Genomic DNA, 24285 nt, shown 5'->3' on the forward strand with positions numbered 1-24285 from the left:
CACTCTATTCAACATCTGAAACGTTGAGTTCCAGCGTGTGGGGACGTCGCACAAAAGCCGGTGTTGTGGCACATGCAGGCGTTGCTGGAGAGATTTTAAGCTAGCAGCGGCTACTGTCGACTTGCGAAAGTGGGCGCACATGCGCCGCACTTTCACCAGTAGCTCTGGAACATTGGGGTAGCTCTTTAGGAAACGTTGCACCACTAGGTTGAAGACGTGGGCCAGGCATGGAACATGTTGGAGTCCGGCAAGCTCCAGAGCTGCTACCAGGTTCCGGCCGTTATCACAAACGACCATGCCTGGGCCCAGGTGCAGCGGCTCAAACCATATTGCCGTCTCATCGAGGAGGGCATCCCTCACCTCGGAGGCAGTGTGCTGTCTGTCCCCCAAGCTGATCAGCTTCAGCACAGCCTGCTGACGTCTACCAACGCCAGTGCTGCAACGTTTCCAACTCGTAGCTGGGGTCAATCTAACAGCGGAGGAGGAGGCGGTGGCGGAGGAGGAGGCGGAGGAGGAGGCGGTAGAGGAGGAGGAGGAGGGGGGTGTTCTTCTCGTGTCCCTGCCAGGAATGTTAGGCGGGGAGACGAGGTACACCGGGCCAGTTTGGGAAGCAGTCCCAGCCTCAACTACATTTACCCAGTGTGCCGTCAGTGAAATGTAGCGTCCCTGTCCGCATGCACTTGTCCACGCGTCGGTGGTCAAGTGGACCTTTGTGCAAAGCGCGGAACTAAGGGCCCGCCTGATGTTGAGTGACACGTGCTGGTGCAAGGCGGGGACGGCACACCGGGAGAAGTAGTGACGGCTAGGGACGGCATAGCGAGGTGCCGCAGTTGCCATCAGGTCCAGGAAGGCGGGAGTTTCAACAAGCCGGAACGCCAACATCTCCTGGGCCAGCAGTTTAGCGATGTTGGCGTTCAAGGCTTGCGCGTGTGGGTGGTTAGCAGTGTATTTCTGCCGCCGCTCCAATGTCTGAGAGATGGTGGGTTGTTGTAAAGAAACGCCTGATGGTGCCTTTGATGGTGCAGGAGAAGGAGATAAGACAGGACCAGGGGAGGATGAGGTAGAAGTCAACAAAGTGGCGGAGGCAGATGAAGTGGTGTCCTGGCTCGTCCTCTGGAGTGCATCGCCAGCACAGTCAGCAGTGGCAGTGGCAGAGGCAGAGGCAGAGGCAGTGGCAGTGGCGTGAACGGCAGGCGGCCTTTGTCCTGCCGTTGCTGCCTGCCACTGATTCCAGTGCTTGGATTCCAAATGACGGCGCATTGAAGTGGTGGACAGGTTGCTCTTCTCAGAGCCCCTAATCAATTTCGAGAGGCAAATTGTGCAGACAACACTATATCTGTCCTCGGCGCATTCCTTGAAAAAACTCCACACCTTCGAGAAACGTGCCCTCGAGGTGGGAGTTTTTCGGGGCTGGGTACGAACTGGAACATCTTGGGAGATTCCGGGTGTGGCCTGGCTTCGCCTAAGCTGCTGACCTCTGCCTCTGCCTCTAGCTACCCTTTTTGGTGCTGCACCTGCCTCAACATCCACACTACTTTCCCCGCTTGACATCCCCCCTGTCCAGGTCGGGTCAGTGTCCTCATCATCCACCACTTCCTCTTCCAACTCCTGTCTCATCTCCTCCTCCCGCACAATGCGCCAGTCAACTGGATGCCCTGACGGCAACTGCGTCACATCATCGTCGATGAGGGTGGGTTGCTGGTCATCCACCACCAAATCGAACGGAGATGGAGGAGACTCTAGTGTTTGAGCATCTGGACACAGATGCTCCTCTGTTAGGTTCGTGGAATCGTGACGTGGAGAGGCAGGTTGAGGGACAATGAAAGGAGCGGAGAACAGCTCTGGGGAGCAGGGACAGTTTGGGTTATTGTTCTGTAAAGCTTCGGAATTTTGGGAGGAAGGAAGACAAGACTGTTGGGTAATAGGAGGAGAGGAGGCAGAGTCTGACTGGCTGCTGGACAATGTGCTGTAAGCGTTCTCTGACAGCCATTGCAAGACCTGTTCCTGGTTCTCGGGCCTACTAAGGTTTGTACCCTGCAGTTTAGTTAATGTGGCAAGCAACCCTGGCACTGTGGAGTGGCGCAATGCTTGCTGCCCCACAGGAGTAGGCACGGGACGCCCTGTGGCTTCACTGCTACCTTGCTCCCCAGAACCATTCCCCCGACCTCGCCCACGGCCTCGTCCACGTCCCTTTCCGGGAGCCTTGCGCATTTTGAATTCCTAGTTAGAAATTGGCACTGTATACCAGTAGTAAAAATTGTGGGTGCACGTAACCCCAATATATTCTTTGAATTCCCAGTCAGACACTGGCACTATATGGCAGTAGCAAGAAATGAGGGTATTTGTATTCCCAATATACTCTTTGAATTCCCAGTCAGACAATGGCACTGTATACCAGTAGTAAAAATTGTGGGTGCACGTAACCCCAATATATTCTTTGAATTCCCAGTCAGACACTGGCACTATATGGCAGTAGCAAGAAATGAGGGTATTTGTATTCCCAATATACTCTTTGAATTCCCAGTCAGACAATGGCACTGTATACCAGTAGTAAAAATTGTGGGTGCACGTAACCCCAATATATTCTTTGAATTACCAGTCAGAAACTGGCACTATATGGCAGTAGCAAGAAATGAGGGTATTTATAACCCCAATATATTCTTTGAATTCCCAGTCAGACAATGGCACTGTATACCAGTAGTAAAAATTGTGGGTGCACGTAACCCCAATATATTCTTTGAATTACCAGTCAGAAACTGGCACTATATGGCAGTAGCAAGAAATGAGGGTATTTGTATTCCCAATATACTCTTTGAATTCCCAGTCAGACAATGGCACTGTATACCAGTAGTAAAAATTGTGGGTGCACGTAACCCCAATATATTCTTTGAATTACCAGTCAGAAACTGGCACTATATGGCAGTAGCAAGAAATGAGGGTATTTATAACCCCAATATATTCTTTGAATTCCCAGTCAGACAATGGCACTGTATACCAGTAGTAAAAATTGTGGGTGCACGTAACCCCAATATATTCTTTGAATTCCCAGTCAGAAACTGGCACTATATGGCAGTAGCAAGAAATGAGGGTATTTGTATTCCCAATATATTCTTTGAATTCCCAGTCAGACAATGGCACTGTATACCAGTAGTAAAAATTGTGGGTGCACGTAACCCCAATATATTCTTTGAATTACCAGTCAGAAACTGGCACTATATGGCAGTAGCAAGAAATGAGGGTATTTATAACCCCAATATATTCTTTGAATTCCCAGTCAGACAATGGCACTGTATACCAGTAGTAAAAATTGTGGGTGCACGTAACCCCAATATATTCTTTGAATTCCCAGTCAGACACTGGCACTATATGGCAGTAGCAAGAAATGAGGGTATTTGTATTCCCAATATACTCTTTGAATTCCCAGTCAGACAATGGCACTGTATACCAGTAGTAAAAATTGTGGGTGCACGTAACCCCAATATATTCTTTGAATTACCAGTCAGAAACTGGCACTATATGGCAGTAGCAAGAAATGAGGGTATTTATAACCCCAATATATTCTTTGAATTCCCAGTCAGACAATGGCACTGTATACCAGTAGTAAAAATTGTGGGTGCACGTAACCCCAATATATTCTTTGAATTACCAGTCAGAAACTGGCACTATATGGCAGTAGCAAGAAATGAGGGTATTTGTATTCCCAATATACTCTTTGAATTCCCAGTCAGACAATGGCACTGTATACCAGTAGTAAAAATTGTGGGTGCACGTAACCCCAATATATTCTTTGAATTACCAGTCAGAAACTGGCACTATATGGCAGTAGCAAGAAATGAGGGTATTTATAACCCCAATATATTCTTTGAATTCCCAGTCAGACAATGGCACTGTATACCAGTAGTAAAAATTGTGGGTGCACGTAACCCCAATATATTCTTTGAATTCCCAGTCAGAAACTGGCACTATATGGCAGTAGCAAGAAATGAGGGTATTTGTATTCCCAATATACTCTTTGAATTCCCAGTCAGACAATGGCACTGTATACCAGTAGTAAAAATTGTGGGTGCACGTAACCCCAATATATTCTTTGAATTACCAGTCAGAAACTGGCACTATATGGCAGTAGCAAGAAATGAGGGTATTTATAACCCCAATATATTCTTTGAATTCCCAGTCAGACAATGGCACTGTATACCAGTAGTAAAAATTGTGGGTGCACGTAACCCCAATATATTCTTTGAATTCCCAGTCAGACACTGGCACTATATGGCAGTAGCAAGAAATGAGGGTATTTGTATTCCCAATATACTCTTTGAATTCCCAGTCAGACAATGGCACTGTATACCAGTAGTAAAAATTGTGGGTGCACGTAACCCCAATATATTCTTTGAATTACCAGTCAGAAACTGGCACTATATGGCAGTAGCAAGAAATGAGGGTATTTATAACCCCAATATATTCTTTGAATTCCCAGTCAGACAATGGCACTGTATACCAGTAGTAAAAATTGTGGGTGCACGTAACCCCAATATATTCTTTGAATTCCCAGTCAGAAACTGGCACTATATGGCAGTAGCAAGAAATGAGGGTATTTGTATTCCCAATATACTCTTTGAATTCCCAGTCAGACAATGGCACTGTATACCAGTAGTAAAAATTGTGGGTGCACGTAACCCCAATATATTCTTTGAATTACCAGTCAGAAACTGGCACTATATGGCAGTAGCAAGAAATGAGGGTATTTATAACCCCAATATATTCTTTGAATTCCCAGTCAGACAATGGCACTGTATACCAGTAGTAAAAATTGTGGGTGCACGTAACCCCAATATATTCTTTGAATTCCCAGTCAGAAACTGGCACTATATGGCAGTAGCAAGAAATGAGGGTATTTGTATTCCCAATATATTCTTTGAATTCCCAGTCAGACAATGGCACTGTATACCAGTAGTAAAAATTGTGGGTGCACGTAACCCCAATATATTCTTTGAATTACCAGTCAGAAACTGGCACTATATGGCAGTAGCAAGAAATGAGGGTATTTATAACCCCAATATATTCTTTGAATTCCCAGTCAGACAATGGCACTGTATACCAGTAGTAAAAATTGTGGGTGCACGTAACCCCAATATATTCTTTGAATTCCCAGTCAGAAACTGGCACTATATGGCAGTAGCAAGAAATGAGGGTATTTGTATTCCCAATATACTCTTTGAATTCCCAGTCAGACAATGGCACTGTATACCAGTAGTAAAAATTGTGGGTGCACGTAACCCCAATATATTCTTTGAATTACCAGTCAGAAACTGGCACTATATGGCAGTAGCAAGAAATGAGGGTATTTGTATTCCCAATATATTCTTTGAATTCCCAGTCAGACAATGGCACTGTATACCAGTAGTAAAAATTGTGGGTGTATATAGCCCCAATTCTATTGCTAGGGGACTTGCAGGGTATTTCTGGGGTGAAGGTGGGGGGGCACACCGTTGGAACGGGTATCGGGGTATATATCGGGTATACGGGAATACACTGACAGTGTATTCCATTCAGGATCCTGGGAAAGCTGGGTTGCGGCGATTGAGCCCGTCAGTGCCACGTTACACTGACAAGCTTCTCCCTGGAATTTAGCTCTTACAAGAGCTGTTGGTTGTCTTCTCCTTCCTATCCTAGCCTGTCCCTGCCTACCCAGAATCTAAGCCCTAGCTAGCTGGACGGAAACCTCCGTCCTCGGTGAATTGCAAGCTCAGAATGACGCGAAGCTGGGCGGCGCTGTTCTTTTAAATTAGAGGTCACATGTTTTCGGCAGCCAATGGGTTTTGCCTACTTTTTTCAACGTCACCGGTGTCGTAGTTCCTGTCCCACCTACCCTGCGCTGTTATTGGAGCAAAAAAGGCGCCAGGGAAGGTGGGAGGGGAATCGAGTAATGGCGCACTTTACCACGCGGTGTTCGATTCGATTCGAACATGCCGAACAGCCTAATATCCGATCGAACATGAGTTCGATAGAACACTGTTCGCTCATCTCTACTTATAACAAGGAGAAGGATAGAGCCAGTTGTGAAAAATGCTATAACAAAAATCCATCCACATATGTATTATCATTAATAGAGATGAGCGAACACTAAAATGTTCGAGGTTCGAAATTCGATTCGAACAGCCGCTCACTGTTCGAGTGTTCGAATGGGTTTCGAACCCCATTATAGTCTATGGGGAACATAAACTCGTTAAGGGGGAAACCCAAATTCGTGTCTGGAGGGTCACCAAGTCCACTATGACACCCCAGGAAATGATACCAACACCCTGGAATGACACTGGGACAGCAGCGGAAGCATGTCTGGGGGCATAAAAGTCACTTTATTTCATGGAAATCCCTGTCAGTTTGCGATTTTCGCAAGCTAACTTTTCCCCATAGAAATGCATTGGCCAGTGCTGATTGGCCAGAGTACGGAACTCGACCAATCAGCGCTGGCTCTGCTGGAGGAGGCGGAGTCTAAGATCGCTCCACACCAGTCTCCATTCAGGTCCGACCTTAGACTCCGCCTCCTCCGGCAGAGCCAGCGCTGATTGGCCGAAGGCTGGCCAATGCATTCCTATGCGAATGCAGACTTAGCAGTGCTGAGTCAGTTTTGCTCAACTACACATCTGATGCACACTCGGCACTGCTACATCAGATGTAGCAATCTGATGTAGCAGAGCCGAGGGTGCACTAGAACCCCTGTGCAAACTCAGTTCACGCTAATAGAATGCATTGGCCAGCGCTGATTGGCCAATGCATTCTATTAGCCCGATGAAGTAGAGCTGAATGTGTGTGCTAAGCACACACATTCAGCACTGCTTCATCAAGCCAATACAATGCATTAGCCAGTGCTGATTGGCCAGAGTACGGAATTCGGCCAATCAGCGCTGGCCAATGCATTCTATTAGCCCGATGAAGTAGAGCTGAATGTGTGTGCTAAGCACACACATTCAGCACTGCTTCATCAAGCCAATACAATGCATTAGCCAGTGCTGATTGGCCAGAGTACGGAATTCGGCCAATCAGCGCTGGCCAATGCATTCTATTAGCCCGATGAAGTAGAGCTGAATGTGTGTGCTAAGCACACACATTCAGCACTGCTTCATCAAGCCAATACAATGCATTAGCCAGTGCTGATTGGCCAGAGTACGGAATTCGGCCAATCAGCGCTGGCTCTGCCGGAGGAGGCGGAGTCTAAGGTCGGACCTGAATGGAGACTGGTGTGGAGCGATCTTAGACTCCGCCTCCTCCAGCAGAGCCAGCGCTGATTGGTCGAGTTCCGTACTCTGGCCAATCAGCGCTGGCCAATGCATTCTATTAGCCCGATGAAGTAGAGCTGAATGTGTGTGCTTAGCACACACATTCAGCTCTACTTCATCAGGCTAATAGAATACATTGGCCAATCAGCGCTGGCCAATGCATTCTATTAGCTTGATGAAGCAGAGTGTGCACAAGGGTTCAAGCGCACCCTCGGCTCTGATGTAGCAGAGCTGAGGGTGCACAAGGGTTCAAGTGCACCCTCGGCTCTCCTACATCAGAGCCGAGGGTGCGCTTGAACCCTTGTGCAGCCTCGGCTCTGCTACATCAGAGCCGAGGGTGCGCTTGAACCCTTGTGCACACTCTGCTTCATCAAGCTAATAGAACGCATTGGCCAGCACTGATTGGCCAGAGTACGGAATTCGGCCAATCAGCGCTGGCCAATGCATCCCTATGGGAAAAAGTTTATCTCACAAAAATCACAATTACACACCCGATAGAGCCCCAAAAAGTTATTTTTAATAACATTCCCCCCTAAATAAAGGTTATCCCTAGCTATCCCTGCCTGTACAGCTATCCCTGTCTCATAGTCACAAAGTTCACATTCTCATATGACCCGGCTTTGAAATCCACTATTCGTCTAAAATGGAGGTCACCTGATTTCGGCAGCCAATGACTTTTTCCAATTTTTTTCAATGCCCCCAGTGTCGTAGTTCCTGTCCCACCTCCCCTGCGCTGTTATTGGTGCAAAAAAGGCGCCAGGGAAGGTGGGAGGGGAATCGAATTTTGGCGCACTTTACCACGTGGTGTTCGATTCGATTCGAACATGGCGAACACCCTGATATCCGATCGAACATGTGTTCGATAGAACACTGTTCGCTCATCTCTAATCATTAATAATAATAATAATAATAATAATAATAATTGTACTGGTATTAAAAGTATTGGTATTACTAGTGCTGCTAGTACTTGAGATGAGGTTGTAGTATAGATCACAGGTAAAATTATTGAAGATAGAATATTGGAGCTTCCTTCACCTGCATGACCACTACTTGACCATTCTTTTGGGCAACACCGTGGCTCATTGGTTAGCACTGTATCTGTTCAGCAATGGAGTCCTGGGTTCAAATCCTGCCACGGGTAACATCTACAAGGAGTTTGTATGTTCTCCCCATTTTTGCCTGGGTTTCCTCCCAAACTCCGAAGACATACTGATAGGGAATAAAGATTGTGAGCCCTATATGGACAGTGACTGACGTTGTCTGTAAAGTGCTGCGGAATATGATCGTGCTATATATAAGTAAGAATAATAAATAAATACTTGACAATATTTGCCTACAGTGCCACTTTCTATGAAAATAACTTTCTATTTAAGAATAATGTGAGTGTTACACATTAAGTTGCAGCAAAATAACCTCCAATCTGTTCTAGAAAAGAAAATGCTCCTCATTAACTTAAATGCGGCAGACAGCCAAGGCCTCGTGCCAAAACCTCCTCCACGGTAGAAACCATACTTTTATAGTATGGAGCTTTGATGAACAACCTCTCATCATTAAGTGATGAGAATTGTCATTGGTGAGCAGGTCTTTCAGCTGAATTCGCACTTTGCCTTGTCACTCTTACTAGAATATGAATCAGTCTGGTCGCAAGTGGCAAATAATATACTTGTGTATATATATATATATATATATATATATATATATATATTTTTTTCATTTTTGGTTTCTCACAAGAAAAAAAAGGTCTGTTTTTTATTTAGAGACACTGACACTTTTATCTATGGGCTGTGCCAGATATGGCAGCTCATCATTCAATAATAAACAAGGTGTTTTTTCTTTTATCATCCCACCACATATAAATCATACTAACTCATTTGCTTGCATGCCTTAGAACCATGAAAAAAGAAATACATGTGGACACAGAACAGAATGGGTAAATTTGGCAAAGGATAAGTCCCCATGTAGTGTACAGCGGCAAAAAAGAGCTGCGGGGAAAAATGCAGCAGCAACGCATAGTTTTTCCTGCAGTGCTAGTCACACAAAGTCTGCTGAGGTTTCCTCTGCAGACTTTCTGCTTCCATTATACCTATAGGGAAACCTACAGCATTTCTATAGGTATAATTGACATGGTGCGGTTTCCAAAACCATAAAGGATTTGGAAACCGAAGCGTGTCTGCTGCACATATTTTTCTGCAATGTGTGGATGGGGTACACTAGAATTCCATCGACCTTGTAATGACTGCAAAACGCCAAGTGTTTTGCTGTGGCGTATTTGCCACATGGGGCCCTGGCCTAAAGATTATTTTAGAAATGAAAATTAACAAATTAACCATACACCAAATATGTAAATAATCCAGTCATAGACTCTACATAGTCTCTGATTATACACTTTATATCTTACATGTTTACTTTCCTACCACAAGTGACTTACCGCTTCTTCCATCAAAGATGACATGATATGAAAATAATAAAAAAAAAGGGGGATCATAAATTGAAATTCTACTGAAACACTTCAAATGACACCCAAAGACCCACTAATTCTGTTTATATATACACTACAGGGGGGTCGTAAGATACATAAATATCCAATGACCTCTTGTTGCTGACCAGAATCCCTGGGTAGCCCTAAACTACCTTAAGAAATAGGGGCAAGGAAATTTAGGCAGGAACATAATGCTCCTATGTGGATTCCGCCATATAAAAATACAGAATCTACTGTGAGGTTCACACTATCAGTCTCTTCATCTAATTCTCCATATGAGTGGTAGTTGTCTACCAACCTCTGGTTTTACCTTGACAATTCCTTGATCCCTTTTCCAGGCTTCCTCATTTATCATACTTTGTAAAATACAGACTCTCAATATGGGTGACCCCGAGGACAGCCCATTCTTCTTATCTGGCCTTTAGTTGCTATCTTTAACCTCCATCCTTTCATAGCTTACTAAATCCACTACATTGAAAGATAGGAATTTATTTGATCCAGTATCCTCTGCTTGGATTCTGACTTTATTAACTGAACTCTTACATTCTGACCAAACGCTTCTCTTACTTACTATCATAAATCTACAGGCCTCTTAGGAAATACTTGCCTATCACCATACAGAAATCCACAGGCCATTAACAACAACTCATAGGGACAGTGACAGTGTCTGTCAAACATTACAAATGAAACACTCAAAAGTGCCCTGGTTGAAGAAGTGCCCCTTACCCTCCAAACTTCGTCACACAGATAACGGCAACCTTGGTAGAATGTAAGTCAGTAGGCTCATAGCACCACCCAAATCCAACTCCAGCTCTAACTCTGGTCACTCAGAAGCTGCAAAGCTCCTTTAATTCATTAAAAATAAATTCCTGTGCATCTAATTAATTCTACAATGTTAATAATTGTACAAAACCATTAAAAATGATGGATCATTTAATATTGTAGCCGGAGACAGAATAGTTAACTTTGTTCTGACTCCACCTCCAACAATTGTTCACAACTTTGACTCCACAACTCCATGACTCCAACTCCACAGCCCTGCTTGGCACACATCTAAAACTTCTTTTCTTTAGTTTTGCTGTAGGTGTGCTATGTAGGTATAAGTAAAAAAAAAAATGTGCACATCCTGCAGTGCGCACTATTATTCAAGTGACTGGGCCACACTACAATACTAGATCTTTCTACTATTACTGAATATATATAGATTCCGAGATATGTTCTGAAAAATGAGTTTAGGCATATCATCGAAAGAAATCTGTTGGAGACAAACTTTTTAAAATTGCATCTATTTTCTATTAGGTGCCCTAACATGAGACATTGGGTGCGACTGCAGCCATGGCCTATCCTCAGCCATTTAAAGGGAGCCTATCACCACAAATGATGTGGTGATATCTGCCAAAGCCTCTGTTTTCGCCTCTGGTGGTGGTGATGGGTGCTCTGGCAGGTATGGCCATGTTTTGGGTGCGCCAAACAGCTAATTTCTCTGTTGATTATCTCGGCAGCAAGATTGCAAAAAAAGGTATGTTCACTATGTCATTTACCACCCAGCATATAAATGGTTTACAGTGATTTTTTTTGTTGGGAGACAAAAATGAGTAACTACTCAAGTCTATACTCAGTAATAGCTTATACGTATGTTGCTAATGATTAGAATGTAGAATAATGTAAAAGTAAATGATTGTTCACAAGTCAGGATCATTGCATATGCCTTTGTTACTGTAATGGCAAATCAGGGTAAAGGGGTTTATAGTTTAGCCTAGACTAGTTACAATTGTACCCCTTCTACTGAATATTAACAAATGTGTTCTTGTTCATTGCTAACAAACTAATATTTAGTAAAATGGAAAATCCCTTTAAAAGATAAAAAATATGGTCGAACCTCCCCACTAATGTAGTATACTATTAAAAACATCTTTAATTCTGGAGAGTAATAAAACTGTTCATTGGAGCAGAAAAACACTGGCACACCATGGAAGCAGGCATAATGGAAGGTAATGGACGAGCAATATGTATTGTAAGCAAGCAGCGGATAATAGGATCAGCCGTATGATTTAAATATGTTTTTCCTTATTGCTGGGATTCATTAAAATAAACATAAACATTTGTGTATAGAATCAGGTGATGATCGGGTTGTACTTGTCTCCAGGGGGAGAGGAGCACAGCTTATGCACCTGCCACCTAATTCAGTCGAAAACCTGACAGTTTCTAGGAGTGGGGCAGCATAATGAAGTTCATTCAAGCTGTCACTGAAGTCAATAACTTATCCTCAACTGCTTTTGTCTGAGACGAGGTTGTGCCTCCGATCGGACAGAGGTACTTATTCAAGAGAAATTTATTTTCAATTGCAACCCCTAATACCACTGGCACATGCCTGGCTTTGACGGAGGCTTTGGCTCAGGGCTAAACTATTGTCAAAGTTAGTACCCATTGTATATGGTCTTTGATCTGACAAAGCCGCTTAACAGGCTGGTTAAGGACTGTTCCAGATAACAGGTGTGTCCTTTGAGGACACGCAGACATTTTTCAACTAGACTATAGGACAAAGTCAATAAGTATCTACATTTGTATACTTGTTTGGGGTGATTTATGAAGAGCAGTAGATCTTGTATTTCCATCCACCTCCTGCTTTGCCTGTGAAACTTGGTACCTTTGTGGTGCTTATGTCAATTTATATAGAAAATGATCATAGGACCATAGAAATATTAAAATACAATCCATGTCTTGTGTTTGTCTAGAAGCACTCTAGAGGTAAAGGTCACAAATTCAGGGTCATGTCATTTTTTCTAGCATGAGAAGCCCTGAACTATAAGGTATCCATGACCCCACCCTCTCACCATTTCTGTTATAAGAATAGTCATAATTGTGTGAGCCAGAAAAAAAATGTATATTTCATAAAAACCCTTTGAAGAAAGCACTTTTTCTTGCATCATTCAGTGATGTCATATCACATGTGCAGACCTTACAAGTGCTTATAGATCCTGTAGATAAGGGGCGTAGTCTCATCCTAAAAAAGATTACAGTACTTCCTACTAGTTTTCTTGTAAAGGACTGACCTACTTATTATCACGTTTTACTTATGGTTAGGCGTCTAATGAAATTAGCAAGTATTTTATAGGAGACCCAGTAGAGAAGTGATCAACATGAAGGATGCCCCTCTGTGTTATGTTATGGACACACAATTTGCAGTAGGGCCCCACTACTGCTTACGTCCACTTCTGTTTTATCATATAATTCCATGTCTTCTCACTTAGATGGACTTTGATAGTCTAATCGTTTTTACATTTCTATTTTACATTTTGAAAGCCTTTTTAACTGTAGGTACAAAGAACACTATAAAAACTCAATTTGGGAGCACGTCTGATCTAATACGAAATAAAAAATAATACACAAAATCTAAATCATAATCTATTCATTGACTCTTTGTCAGTGGTATCAAACATGGTATCCTCTATCCTGGTCTACTTACTGCAATCCCTCCTGGATCTTTTCATCCATAGACCCTGTACACAAAACTATAAGCATTAAAAAAAAAAAAAAGTAGAATAAAGTGCAAGACATTATATCACAAGGGGATTTATTAAGTCAGTCGGTGTAATTTGTGCCAAATTTATGAAATATTAACTCTGCTGTCCTTAGATGTAATTCCACGTTCTATGTCACCTGGAATGGAGTAAAAATGCAAAACCTTATGGCCAGATAAGACAAATTACAGAACTTTACTTTTTATGCCCCAATTTTAAAACTTACTCACTGAGTTTTATTAGCTTTTTTTGAATTGGAATTAAAAAATATTACAGAATTATGAGAAAATGTGATATCTGTGCTTATATGAAAAAATACTTTTTTTGTAAAATGTTTTCTGCTTTTATATATCCTTATAAATGCACAAGTTATGGAAAATTAGGTTTTCTTAGTTTGCTTTCAGTATATTTTTTAAATCCTTATGCAAATCCTTGTGTGAACAAAGCTTTAGGTTGTGTCACAAAAATGATTTTTTTTTTGTTATAGGCAAATCCATTTCATTATATGTTTTTTATATTTTTCTTTCTTTTTGGTACCAAGATTATATATATATATATATATATATATATATATATATATATATATATATATATTTTTTTTATTTTTTTTTTTAAATTATTATTATTTTTATTTTATTTTTTAAAGGGACTGTACTGAACAAGCAGTATTGTCTTTCATGTGTTTCGGAATGCAGGTTTACAGGCCATATTCTATGCCATTCAGCTTTCCCAGATACTGCTACAAATAATTAAATATGAATTAAATAGAATATTTATTAGCCTAAAAAGTTATTTATTGATTACCATAATAATTTTTATTCACACTTCTATTTTACATAAATCTTTTACATTTTAGCTATGTTACAGTGCCTCTAGTGGAATCAGCATACATTTATATATCAGAAGCCATAAATATTAAAGATATTAATGATTTCTGCACACCATAAACATATATATATATATATATATATATATATATATATATATATATATATATATATATATATATATATTTGCTTTGTATCTGATGAAATGACTGGGCTATGAAAATACCACAGCAATGGTAATGTGTTAATCTGACTGTACAGGAAAAATTGGAAAATAATTTTGTCCTAGTATAAATAACTTCCAATCAGGCATTTTATCTCTTAATTTATTTATTCATCCTCTGACATCAAAACTCATATTAAAAGGAGGAAGATTCTCATGTATCACAGTACAAAGTTTTCATTTGGCATTCTTAAGATTTTTTTTTATTATTCTGCAATATAACAATATTTGTTGTCAAGTAAATATACGTAACATTTTTCCATACACCTACATTTGATTTGATTTGACCTACAACAGTGATAGTTTGGTACAACTTTGCATACACTGTAAAAGATGACTGCTAAGGACTGTCAATGCTTTGTTTTCTTGATGATAAAAAAATTCTGTTAATATAAGAGAAAATTTGTTATTGACTCATATACATCCAGCAAATTAAATATCCAACAATATGTAAGTAATTTTCAATGTCTTAATTTTTGTTCAAATGTCTAAAATGTCTAAAATGTTGTGGGGTACAGAAAAATTATTATATTCAGTATTATCTTTATACTGAAGTCTCCAATCTAGAATTTTATAAGAAGCTTAAAATGTTCTTTAATTCACAAATATATGATTATTTCATGTAAAAAAAAAAAATGTTTTTGGAAGAAATATGTTTGTAATAAACTGATTTTTTTGTTTTAATAATAAATTAAAAGATAAAATTATCCAAAATATATATATATATATATATATATATATGCTTTCCTCAATTGACATATAAACCAATTCAACACACATATATATATATATATATATATATATATATATATATATATATATATATATATGAAGCTAATGTTTTAAGTATTTTCGTTAAAGACCATTTATCTTCAGTGTTTAAAGTTTCCCGAACATACATTATAGACACTGTATACACTGTCGAATAAATTGCCATTTAAGTTAATGAAGTAAATTCAAATAAATATTTCTTAAATAATGTTAAGAATATGATTGAATAAATACAAAAGGGTAAAGTTATGTTTTATTTTTTTATGAACTAAAATTTTTTATAAAAAAAGATTTATAAAGGCTCAAGGATTTTGTCATATAATATCTAACCCTTCACTTCTGTTCTTCTATAAATACCTGATGAATTATTATGTCCTATTATTGAACACAAAAGTATGTGTGACCTAATAAATTCAAGTTTACCAATTCCTTAATAATTTATAATTTAAAGTAGAAGGCTGTATTATAAAAGTTATTCCTTAGTGATAATTGTGCACTAGGAAATGAATTAATTTGGATTAAATGATTATCCATTAAATAATGTAGATGATAATTTATATAATACTGTGAAATATAAAGTAAATAATAATACGAATGATGACCATAAACCACAAATTTTTTGTGTGCGTTCCTAATGAGAATAAATCAAGTACTGTTTATAGTGATACAAATTATACATACTATGCCTATACAAAGAACTAATTATAAGATTATATACAACACTATATTGTGTACGTCACTGTAATATACAGTGATAACAGTGAATGCATGTCAGTAACATTAAGATGTTCATTTTGTTTAACCATGATTACAGAAAAATTTCAATATCACAATTTCAATGTCTAATTGCTTATTATTCTAGGTCTCATCTAAGAACTTTGATGTGTACCTGTGTGAATTATTCCCTGGGGTCCAAGCTTAATTTCTGTGATTTTTACGCCAGCTATGTGTTGGTTATAAGATTAGTAGAAAGTAGTCAGTCTTTTGCTTACTATAAATTGTAGCATGTCTTTGCTCAGTTGTTCCTTCTAATGGTGGGAAAGAGTTGAGATTACTTTATGCCTCCTGGCACTTTAGGTGAAATCACTCTCCTTACAATTGGAAGTCATTATCCTTCCAACCAGAAATGGAAATTCAGTTTGTACTGCTCAAAATGATGACAGATCATAAAATGCTAATGTGAATAAACCTTTGTCATGTGTAATGATGAGAAAGGTCTGTACTGCAATAGGTGCAAACTTCAGTGATATCCCAAGATTGGATTCTATATGCAGGTACCTGGCAGTTTAATGGTAATGTAGTGGTTTGATGATCACTAATCCAATATATTTTTAACAATTAATCTGCATTAATAATACATATCCATACCTATATAGTTTGTGTGGAAGAACATTCAACAAATATGAACCAGATAATGTATAAACTTTTCAAGACTTACTAGTCCCTCCGTCCGATGGCTACACAAGTATTGTCTTTTCTAATCCAAAATTGCAATATTATTTCTTCAATAGATATTAAGATATATGTAAGAAATATGGATTACAAAGTTTGATATATGAACAATGTTATTTGAACAATTCCATGCAGTATTTCTAAAGGCTCGATTTGGGATGGCTAATAAGTTATGGTAAAATCCACAAACCTGCCTGATATTGCGGGGGATGAGCTAATTGGTGCTCTCTAATCTCTTACTGTGAACATAATCATCATCCAGCAATTAATTACCACTCTAGGGGAAAGATGTTGACTTCATTACTACATTACCTTGTGGCAGAAAATATGCTAGATTGTTGCAGCAAAAAGAATAATGTAGAATAACTGGTATTTTCCATGTTCAGCATTTCTAATGTATTGTAAATATTTTATTCAATTTAGAGAAGGAAACAAACACAAGTTATGTTCAAATATTTTATTTGAAACAGAGCAATAATAAATAGATTTATACTTATCAAGAATATAAAAAAATAAAGACACATGCTCTCTTTGAGGCCTAACAAAATAGTCTCAAGCAAAGGCTCAGTAACTAAAGACAAGATAAGAGATAACAGAAGATATAACTGAGTCAAATAAAATGGTTCTGAACGGCGATCTTTTCGTGAATCTGGCACAATGTAATCTATAGGCCACATGAGAAATTCAAGGAGTCCATAGTGATGGTTTTGAGCCTTATGTCCTTCTACAATGTACAGTCACATTGACACTGAAAAATATCAGATTTCAAAGAATTCACTAATAAAATCCTTGTTACAAGGAAAATTGCATGGTTGCCAGGCAAATGTTTCCACAAGACTCACTCCTAGCATGCATGGTTATTTTCAGTTCTCTGGTGGAAATAACATAGACAGGTATTGGACAGTCTTCCACAGATGTGGATAACTTGCTATTGCAACTTTGTTAATCATCCATTTATCCGCATATATTCACATTATGACAACAAATTTACATATAACATATTATCACAAGAATCCACCTAATCTTTACCTTGTTGAGATACATAATCTTAACAAATCAAAAGACGTGATGGGAAAACCAAAGCAAGGACATAGAAAAAAAATAAAAGAAGCATGCATGCAAACAGGATATTTGTCTGCATCTTCCTGCATCACCACAGATATATATTTATATATGCAATTATTATCAATAGATGAAAAGGGATTTTCAGCTCTTAAGTCTCTTATGTTATATACAGTGAATAATATTACTTTAGTAAGTCTTTAGTTTCTGCAGAGATCCTGTTCAGACTGTTTGACAGAGTAGACAGCTGAGGTGGTGGCGGCATCTGACAGATAGTACAAGGACATGGGAGGCCTGCCCAATGCTGAAAACTGCTGCCAAGTGGAAGTGGAGGGGTTGCTGTAGTTTTGGGCAGTGAATGTGCAGGTCTAATACTGCCAATACTGCCTGGTAATGATCCAGAAAGACCGGACATGTTACTAGAAGACAATGCACTGCCCAGGATGGGATGCACCTGATGGACAGCATTAGGTGGGTGAACGGGGTGAGTGGCAGAGTGTCCCACAGTCCCACAGTGAAATGCAGAGTGATGGCCCCCATAGATCTCACCCACTAGCCTCTTCATTTCCTCCAGAGAACTTGTAAGCATCAGGATGTAGTTTCTTGCAAGTAGAAGAGTAGCAATTTTGGAAAGTTTTCTCACTGAGGGTCCATGAGCATAGGGCATGACTTCCCTCAGGCCATCCATGGCAAGGTTCAGGTCATGCATCCTTTTGCGCTCTCTGCCATTTATTTTTAGTCTCAGCTGCTGCAAATCTTGCTCTGATAGTTGCTTCTTAATTTTATATTTGCTGCTTTCCCCTTCTGCTTTCGAATTGTGCCTTGCAAGAACTTCTTCTGACATCTTCTGCATGATGTCATTCTGGGTAGAGGATACAGAGTTCATTCTGTTGTCCTGGTGATGATGATGGTGATGATGATGATGATGGTGGCCTCTAAGGTACATGTCCTCCATATCTGGAGATGAGGCTCTGCTGGACATTGAGCTAGAGTCTGAATTCATTTTATAGTTAAGTCTTGATAAAATTTTGTTTTGAGCTTAATATCAAAAGAGAAAGAGACTTTCTGCCTTAGCAATTGCTTTCTCGTCTTTCCTCCAGATCCAATGCAAGCTGTGAAATACTGCGCGCAGGCTAAAAACTGGAGCATTTATAAAGCTAATTCAGAGGAGACAGACAAAAGAAGCCCTCCTATCTGTAATGGTCTTGGTAGGATGACGTGCCATTATTCAGGGCGGTGCGTTTGACTGTCCCATTAAGCAAGAGGCCCTATTCATATTCATTGTGATACCACCCTGGGACATCTTGGTCAGGGAAAAACAAAACCCTGTGAGTGACAACCTAACAACACACTGACCACTGCGAGAACTGCCCTTCTCTACTTTCTACTAAAATAACATATATGCATATGTACGGATCTATAAAATTTCTATCCGTCAATAGTTAAACACACTATAAATCACATTCAGAACTTTGTAGGAAACAATACAAAAATACAACAAAAAAAATCCACTCTGATTTATAGACTTTCATTTTTCAATTGGACGAGTAGGAAAGTGTGAGTGTTTCTGGGCATGTCAGTAGTGTATGCTGTTTGTAGAAATAGAAATGAAGAAATTTGAAAATGGAACATGCAAAATAGAAAAAGAAATTCTAATTGTAATTTTTCAATATTTACCTTGTGAAGTAAAGAATAAAGGTAAACATTTTTTTTTTTTAAGTGATTCCATGTAAAAGGGGAAAATAAAATATCCTAGTAGACTGTCCACACATTAGAGATAGTACAGACATGTTCTGCAGTATATTTGTTGCAGATATATTTATGGCTATAGTTTCATGTATTTGTATTCTTGTAAGTAGTTCAACTACATTAAATCCATACAGTAATAGTTTTATGATGAACTATTAAAAAGGTATCCTATGCAACGGGTGTAAAAATTGTTAGTAATATACAGTATTTGTGATGTTTATGTGTTATGTAATGTATGACTGTGTTATGTGTGTACAGATTGTGAGCGTGTGTAATAATAAGTTTGAGAATATAAATTATTTTGTCAGTGTATTGAAATGAAGTAAATAAAAAGTAACAACAATATCAATGTATCAGGCTGAGATAAATAAGAAGTGACTTAAGACATGAGCAACACTTCAGAATGACTTTTCTTCCTTCTAAGTACTAAGCATGTATCCCTATTTCCTATATTAAATGAATATACTTCATCAGTCTGTTCTTAAAACCATACGTCAAATAAACTTAAAGCTAGGTTTGTGAAGAGATATTTTTTTCTTTGACACAGACGTCTTGTGTTTTTCACCTGATCACATGAATATAGTTTTCTGAATAAGAAAGCCACAGCTCACAATCCAGAGCCAGGAGACAGAGGGGGTTAGCTTCTGTGCTCTAGTAGGACGTAGGAGATTAGACGGCAGTGTATCCACTGTCTGATTCACAATGACATGGTCTCCAAATGAAGGCACCATGGAAAACTACGCAATGAGAAATTAGCTGAATTACATTAGATATTTGGCTAATAAAGGACTATTTGAGAGGTAAATACAAACCATAAAAAAGTACAGCTTTCATGTGAAGCTGCAAATATCACTATTATGTATGTACATGCATCTGGAAGTCACCAGATCTTGAGCTATGTAGGATGAAGCTTTTGTCTATCACCATTACATTCCAGTTACTACCATGGACAACTTGCAGGGGACCATTTGTAAACTTACAGGTAGATTAGGTAATAGTAAGAAATCATTGCTAGAGATCATTTATAACTTATGTAAAATCATTAATAGCATAACTAAAGTTTGGAAAGTGATGTAAATACTAAACTATGAAGATGCAAATGATGTTGGCCTGTTACCAAACTATGTAATTACCTACATATAAGAGATTTGGAAACGCTTTGTATTGCTTGCCTTTGCACAAAGTTGGTTCTAAGCATCCTCTGCAAGTTCTAGGCAGTGCTTCATTGTTCTTCAGTTCAAGTTTCATCCTTCTCAAATCCCTTCCACATATTCATCTGATGAATTAACTAAACCTACTTCTATAAATATTGATCCCAATCCCCATACATATAAAGTAAGTGGATGAGAAGATGCCCTAATAAACAAAAGTTGAACCACAATGTAGAGCTGCTCTCACACTGCACTGACAGACCCGGCCTATCAATGTGTTACAGAATTGGACCGACATGCAATGCTACATTCCACCTGTACCGGGATGGCTCTGTGCTTTGGGTGACTGTAGTGTCTATGAATTAAAGGGATCACGGTAAAATAACATTTTCTTCTTAACAGTGATATCTACTGATCCGGAGGACTTGTTGGTGCTCTCTTGACCCTCTAGTCTCCATATGAAAAGGACTTGTGCAAACCTTCTCTATACCTACTTGTAGTAACCTTACAGAGCCTATGTTCACACAAAGCAGAACATTTTTAGAGGGAATGCATTACAAATCTGGAGCAAATCTACATGTGTTGTAAATGTGTAAAATCTGCATCAAACTCCTTTAGAAATCTACAGCATTCAGGACACACTGTGTATATGAAATTGCGCAGCTTGCCCCCAAATTTGCTAACTTTTATGCAGTAATTCTCCATAACTTTATAACATCTCCTTCACTTTCACCCACAACAAATTCATGGTGTACTCTTATTTTATGTACTGTATAGTGTCACTGTACTAATGTTTTCTGTGGATTCTCTGTGATAAATAATGTATAGTTCATAGGTGGATTGTCTCACATTCACAAAAATACTGTAACTATGTATGTAAATTCGGAGCAGGTACCACTACCTATATAGCCAACAGCGGCTTGTTATAGCTCATAGATATGGTACCTGATAAAACATATTATGGTGAGGGTAATGGAAAGTATAATGTACAATAGTTATATTGCAAAACTCACCATTTGTAAAAAAGAAAAAAAAAGGATAAATAAAAACTTAACTTGATATTCATACATCCTGCTGTACTCTGTAGCTACATTAAAAGGATGCTGGACAGACAGATAATAGATAGATAGATAGATAGATAGATAGATAGATAGATAGATAGATAGATAGATAGATAGATTCTGGATGAATATATATATATATATATATATATATATATATATATATAGTGCATGGTATATATGTATATATTGTATATATGGTGCAGCTCTCTGCAATGTGTACTTTTTATATTCGTAAAATTCCATAAAAAGTACAATTCTAACTATCTTCTCCTTACTTATTCTACCAACTGTAGGACTAAACAGAAGCATCGCTATCTCCTTTCTTAATATGATCAAAACAGTTTTTTCTGCATATCCATCTGTCTCCAGCTGCACTGCCTGATTTATATATCTATATACACTTATCACATGGCGTTTCAGCAAATGCAAGGTGACACAGTAGTGTGTGAATAATGTGCTCATTAAATACCTATTACTTTACACAAATGTTTGGATCTTCTCTTGACCCAGAGTCATTGTAGGATTACAATTCCATTAATCTATAGATTGAACAGATATCACTCTAAGGGCTTTAAGGACTCCTATATAAAAGACTGCAATGGATAGATAGATAGATAGATAGATAGATAGATAGATAGATAGATAGATAGATAGATAGATAGATAGATAGATAGATAGATAGGTTAGGAAAACTTTTTTATGGGGACTTGATGGTGTTATGCTGCTATATGACTACTGAAGATAGAACTAAAATGAATGACTTAAGATATAGATAGATATAGATAGATAGATAGATAGATAGATAGATAGATAGATAGATAGATAGAGTGTGTGTGTGTGTGTATATATATATATAAAAACTTAAAGTTTAAAGACTGAAAATGTTTTTCCTTATACCTTCATTTTAGGTTTTGAATGTAAAAGAATACAGACGCAAAGATCCAGTGCAAATACTGTTTTATTTGAAACAAAGCATAATAAATATATCATTGAGAATATATAAAAAATAAAAGCACACAGTCTCTTTGAGGCCTAACAAAATATAATACAACAATGCATAAGAACTACATGGCCAATAATGGGTAAATGAACAAAAATGCAGCATTACAATTCAAGATTGTATACAATACAAAATTAATAAGAATGTTCATTTTTGTATAGACGTCTTCTAACCTTGTCACTGCAATGAAAAATACATTGACTAGGTCTCTAGATATGTGAAGAGTCACATTAATAACATCCTTGTTACAAGGAATATGTTTGGTAGCCAGGCACGTGTTTCCACAAGACTTTCTGCTAGCATGCATAGTTCTTTCCAGTTCTCTGGGAAATGACATATGTAGATATGGTACAAACGTCCACCAAAATAGTGAAGAATTGGCTGTACAGTATAATCATAACCTCTGAATATATTTACGTGAAACATTTCCATATAAAACATTGTATCCAACTAAACTTTACCTTGCGGAGATGTTTCTTGTGATGACAGTATAAAGGTGCAGAAAATAAAAGAAACATGCATGCAAATAGGATTCATATCTGAGTCTTCCTGAATACCCAATATACCACAAATATACATGTATAGATATATATAGTTCATCAAATTATTAAAAAAAAAAGTTGTTGTATTTGAAGTTATTACTTTAGCAAGTCTTTGCCTTCTGCAGAGATCCTGTTCAGGCTGCTTGACAGAGTAGACAGCTGAGGTGGTGGCGGCATCTGACAGATAGTACAAGGACATGGGAGGCCTGCCCAATGCTGAAAACTGCTTCCAAGTGGGAGTGGAGGGGTTGCTGTAGTTTTAAGGAGTGAATGTGCAGGTCTAATACTACCAATTCCTGGTAATGATCCAGATAGAATAGATGTGTTGTTTGACGATACTACACTGCCCAGGATGGGATGCACCTGATGGACGGCATTAGGTGGGTGAACAGGGTGAGTGGCAGAGTGTCCCATAGTCCCACAGTGAAATGCAGAGTGATGGCCGCCATAGATCTCACCCACTAGCCTCTTCATTTCCTCCAGAGAACTTGTAAGCATCAGGATGTAGTTTCTTGCAAGTAGAAGAGTAGCAATTTTGGAAAGTTTTCTCACTGAGGGTCCATGAGCATAGGGCATGACTTCCCGCAGACCATCCATGGCAAGGTTTAGATCATGCATCCTTTTGCGCTCCCTCCCATTGATTTTTAGTCTCAGCTGCTGCAAATCTTGCTCTGATAGTTGCTTCTTAATTTTATATTTGCTGTTTTCTCCATCTGCTTTAGAATTGTGCCTTGCGAGAAGTTCCTCTGACATCTTCTGCATGATGTCATTCTGGGTAGAGGATACAGAGTTCATTCTGTTGTCCTGAAGAAGATGGTGGTGACCTCTGAGATACATGTCATCTATATCTGGAGATGAGGTTCTGCTGGACATTGAGCTGGAATCAGAATTCATTTTCTTGAGTGTCCTATTTGGAGCAGGTCTTCTTAGGATTTGATAAAACTTCTCAATAGATGAGTGACAGAAGAAGTTTTTGATGTTCTTTAATGTTCTTTCTTCTCTGTAAGTAATGAGGATAGAAAGAGGAAAAGAAAGGGATTTTCTCCCTTAGCTATTGCTCTGTCCTCTTTCCTCCAGGTAGCCAATGTGAGCTCTGAAAGCACTGCGCACAGACTGAAAACTGGAGCATTTATAGAACTACTTCAGAGGAGACAGACAAAAGAAGCCCTC

The 24285-nt window shown here is 38.9% G+C and overlaps 2 protein-coding genes across 2 annotated transcripts; both read right to left on the reverse strand.

Moving 5' to 3' along the window:
* Positions 1 to 17793: 17793 nt before the first annotated feature.
* On the reverse strand, positions 17794 to 18612 carry LOC142196641 (oligodendrocyte transcription factor 3-like). Its single transcript, XM_075266619.1, has one exon. The coding sequence runs from the start codon at positions 18610 to 18612 to the stop codon at positions 17794 to 17796; it is 819 nt and encodes a 272-aa protein (XP_075122720.1).
* Positions 18613 to 23211: 4599 nt separating this feature from the next.
* On the reverse strand, positions 23212 to 24009 carry LOC142196642 (oligodendrocyte transcription factor 3-like). Its single transcript, XM_075266620.1, has one exon. The coding sequence runs from the start codon at positions 24007 to 24009 to the stop codon at positions 23212 to 23214; it is 798 nt and encodes a 265-aa protein (XP_075122721.1).
* Positions 24010 to 24285: the final 276 nt, after the last annotated feature.

This window comes from Leptodactylus fuscus, chromosome 3 (assembly GCF_031893055.1).
Source record: "Leptodactylus fuscus isolate aLepFus1 chromosome 3, aLepFus1.hap2, whole genome shotgun sequence".
Classification (NCBI taxonomy): Eukaryota; Metazoa; Chordata; class Amphibia; order Anura; family Leptodactylidae; genus Leptodactylus; species Leptodactylus fuscus.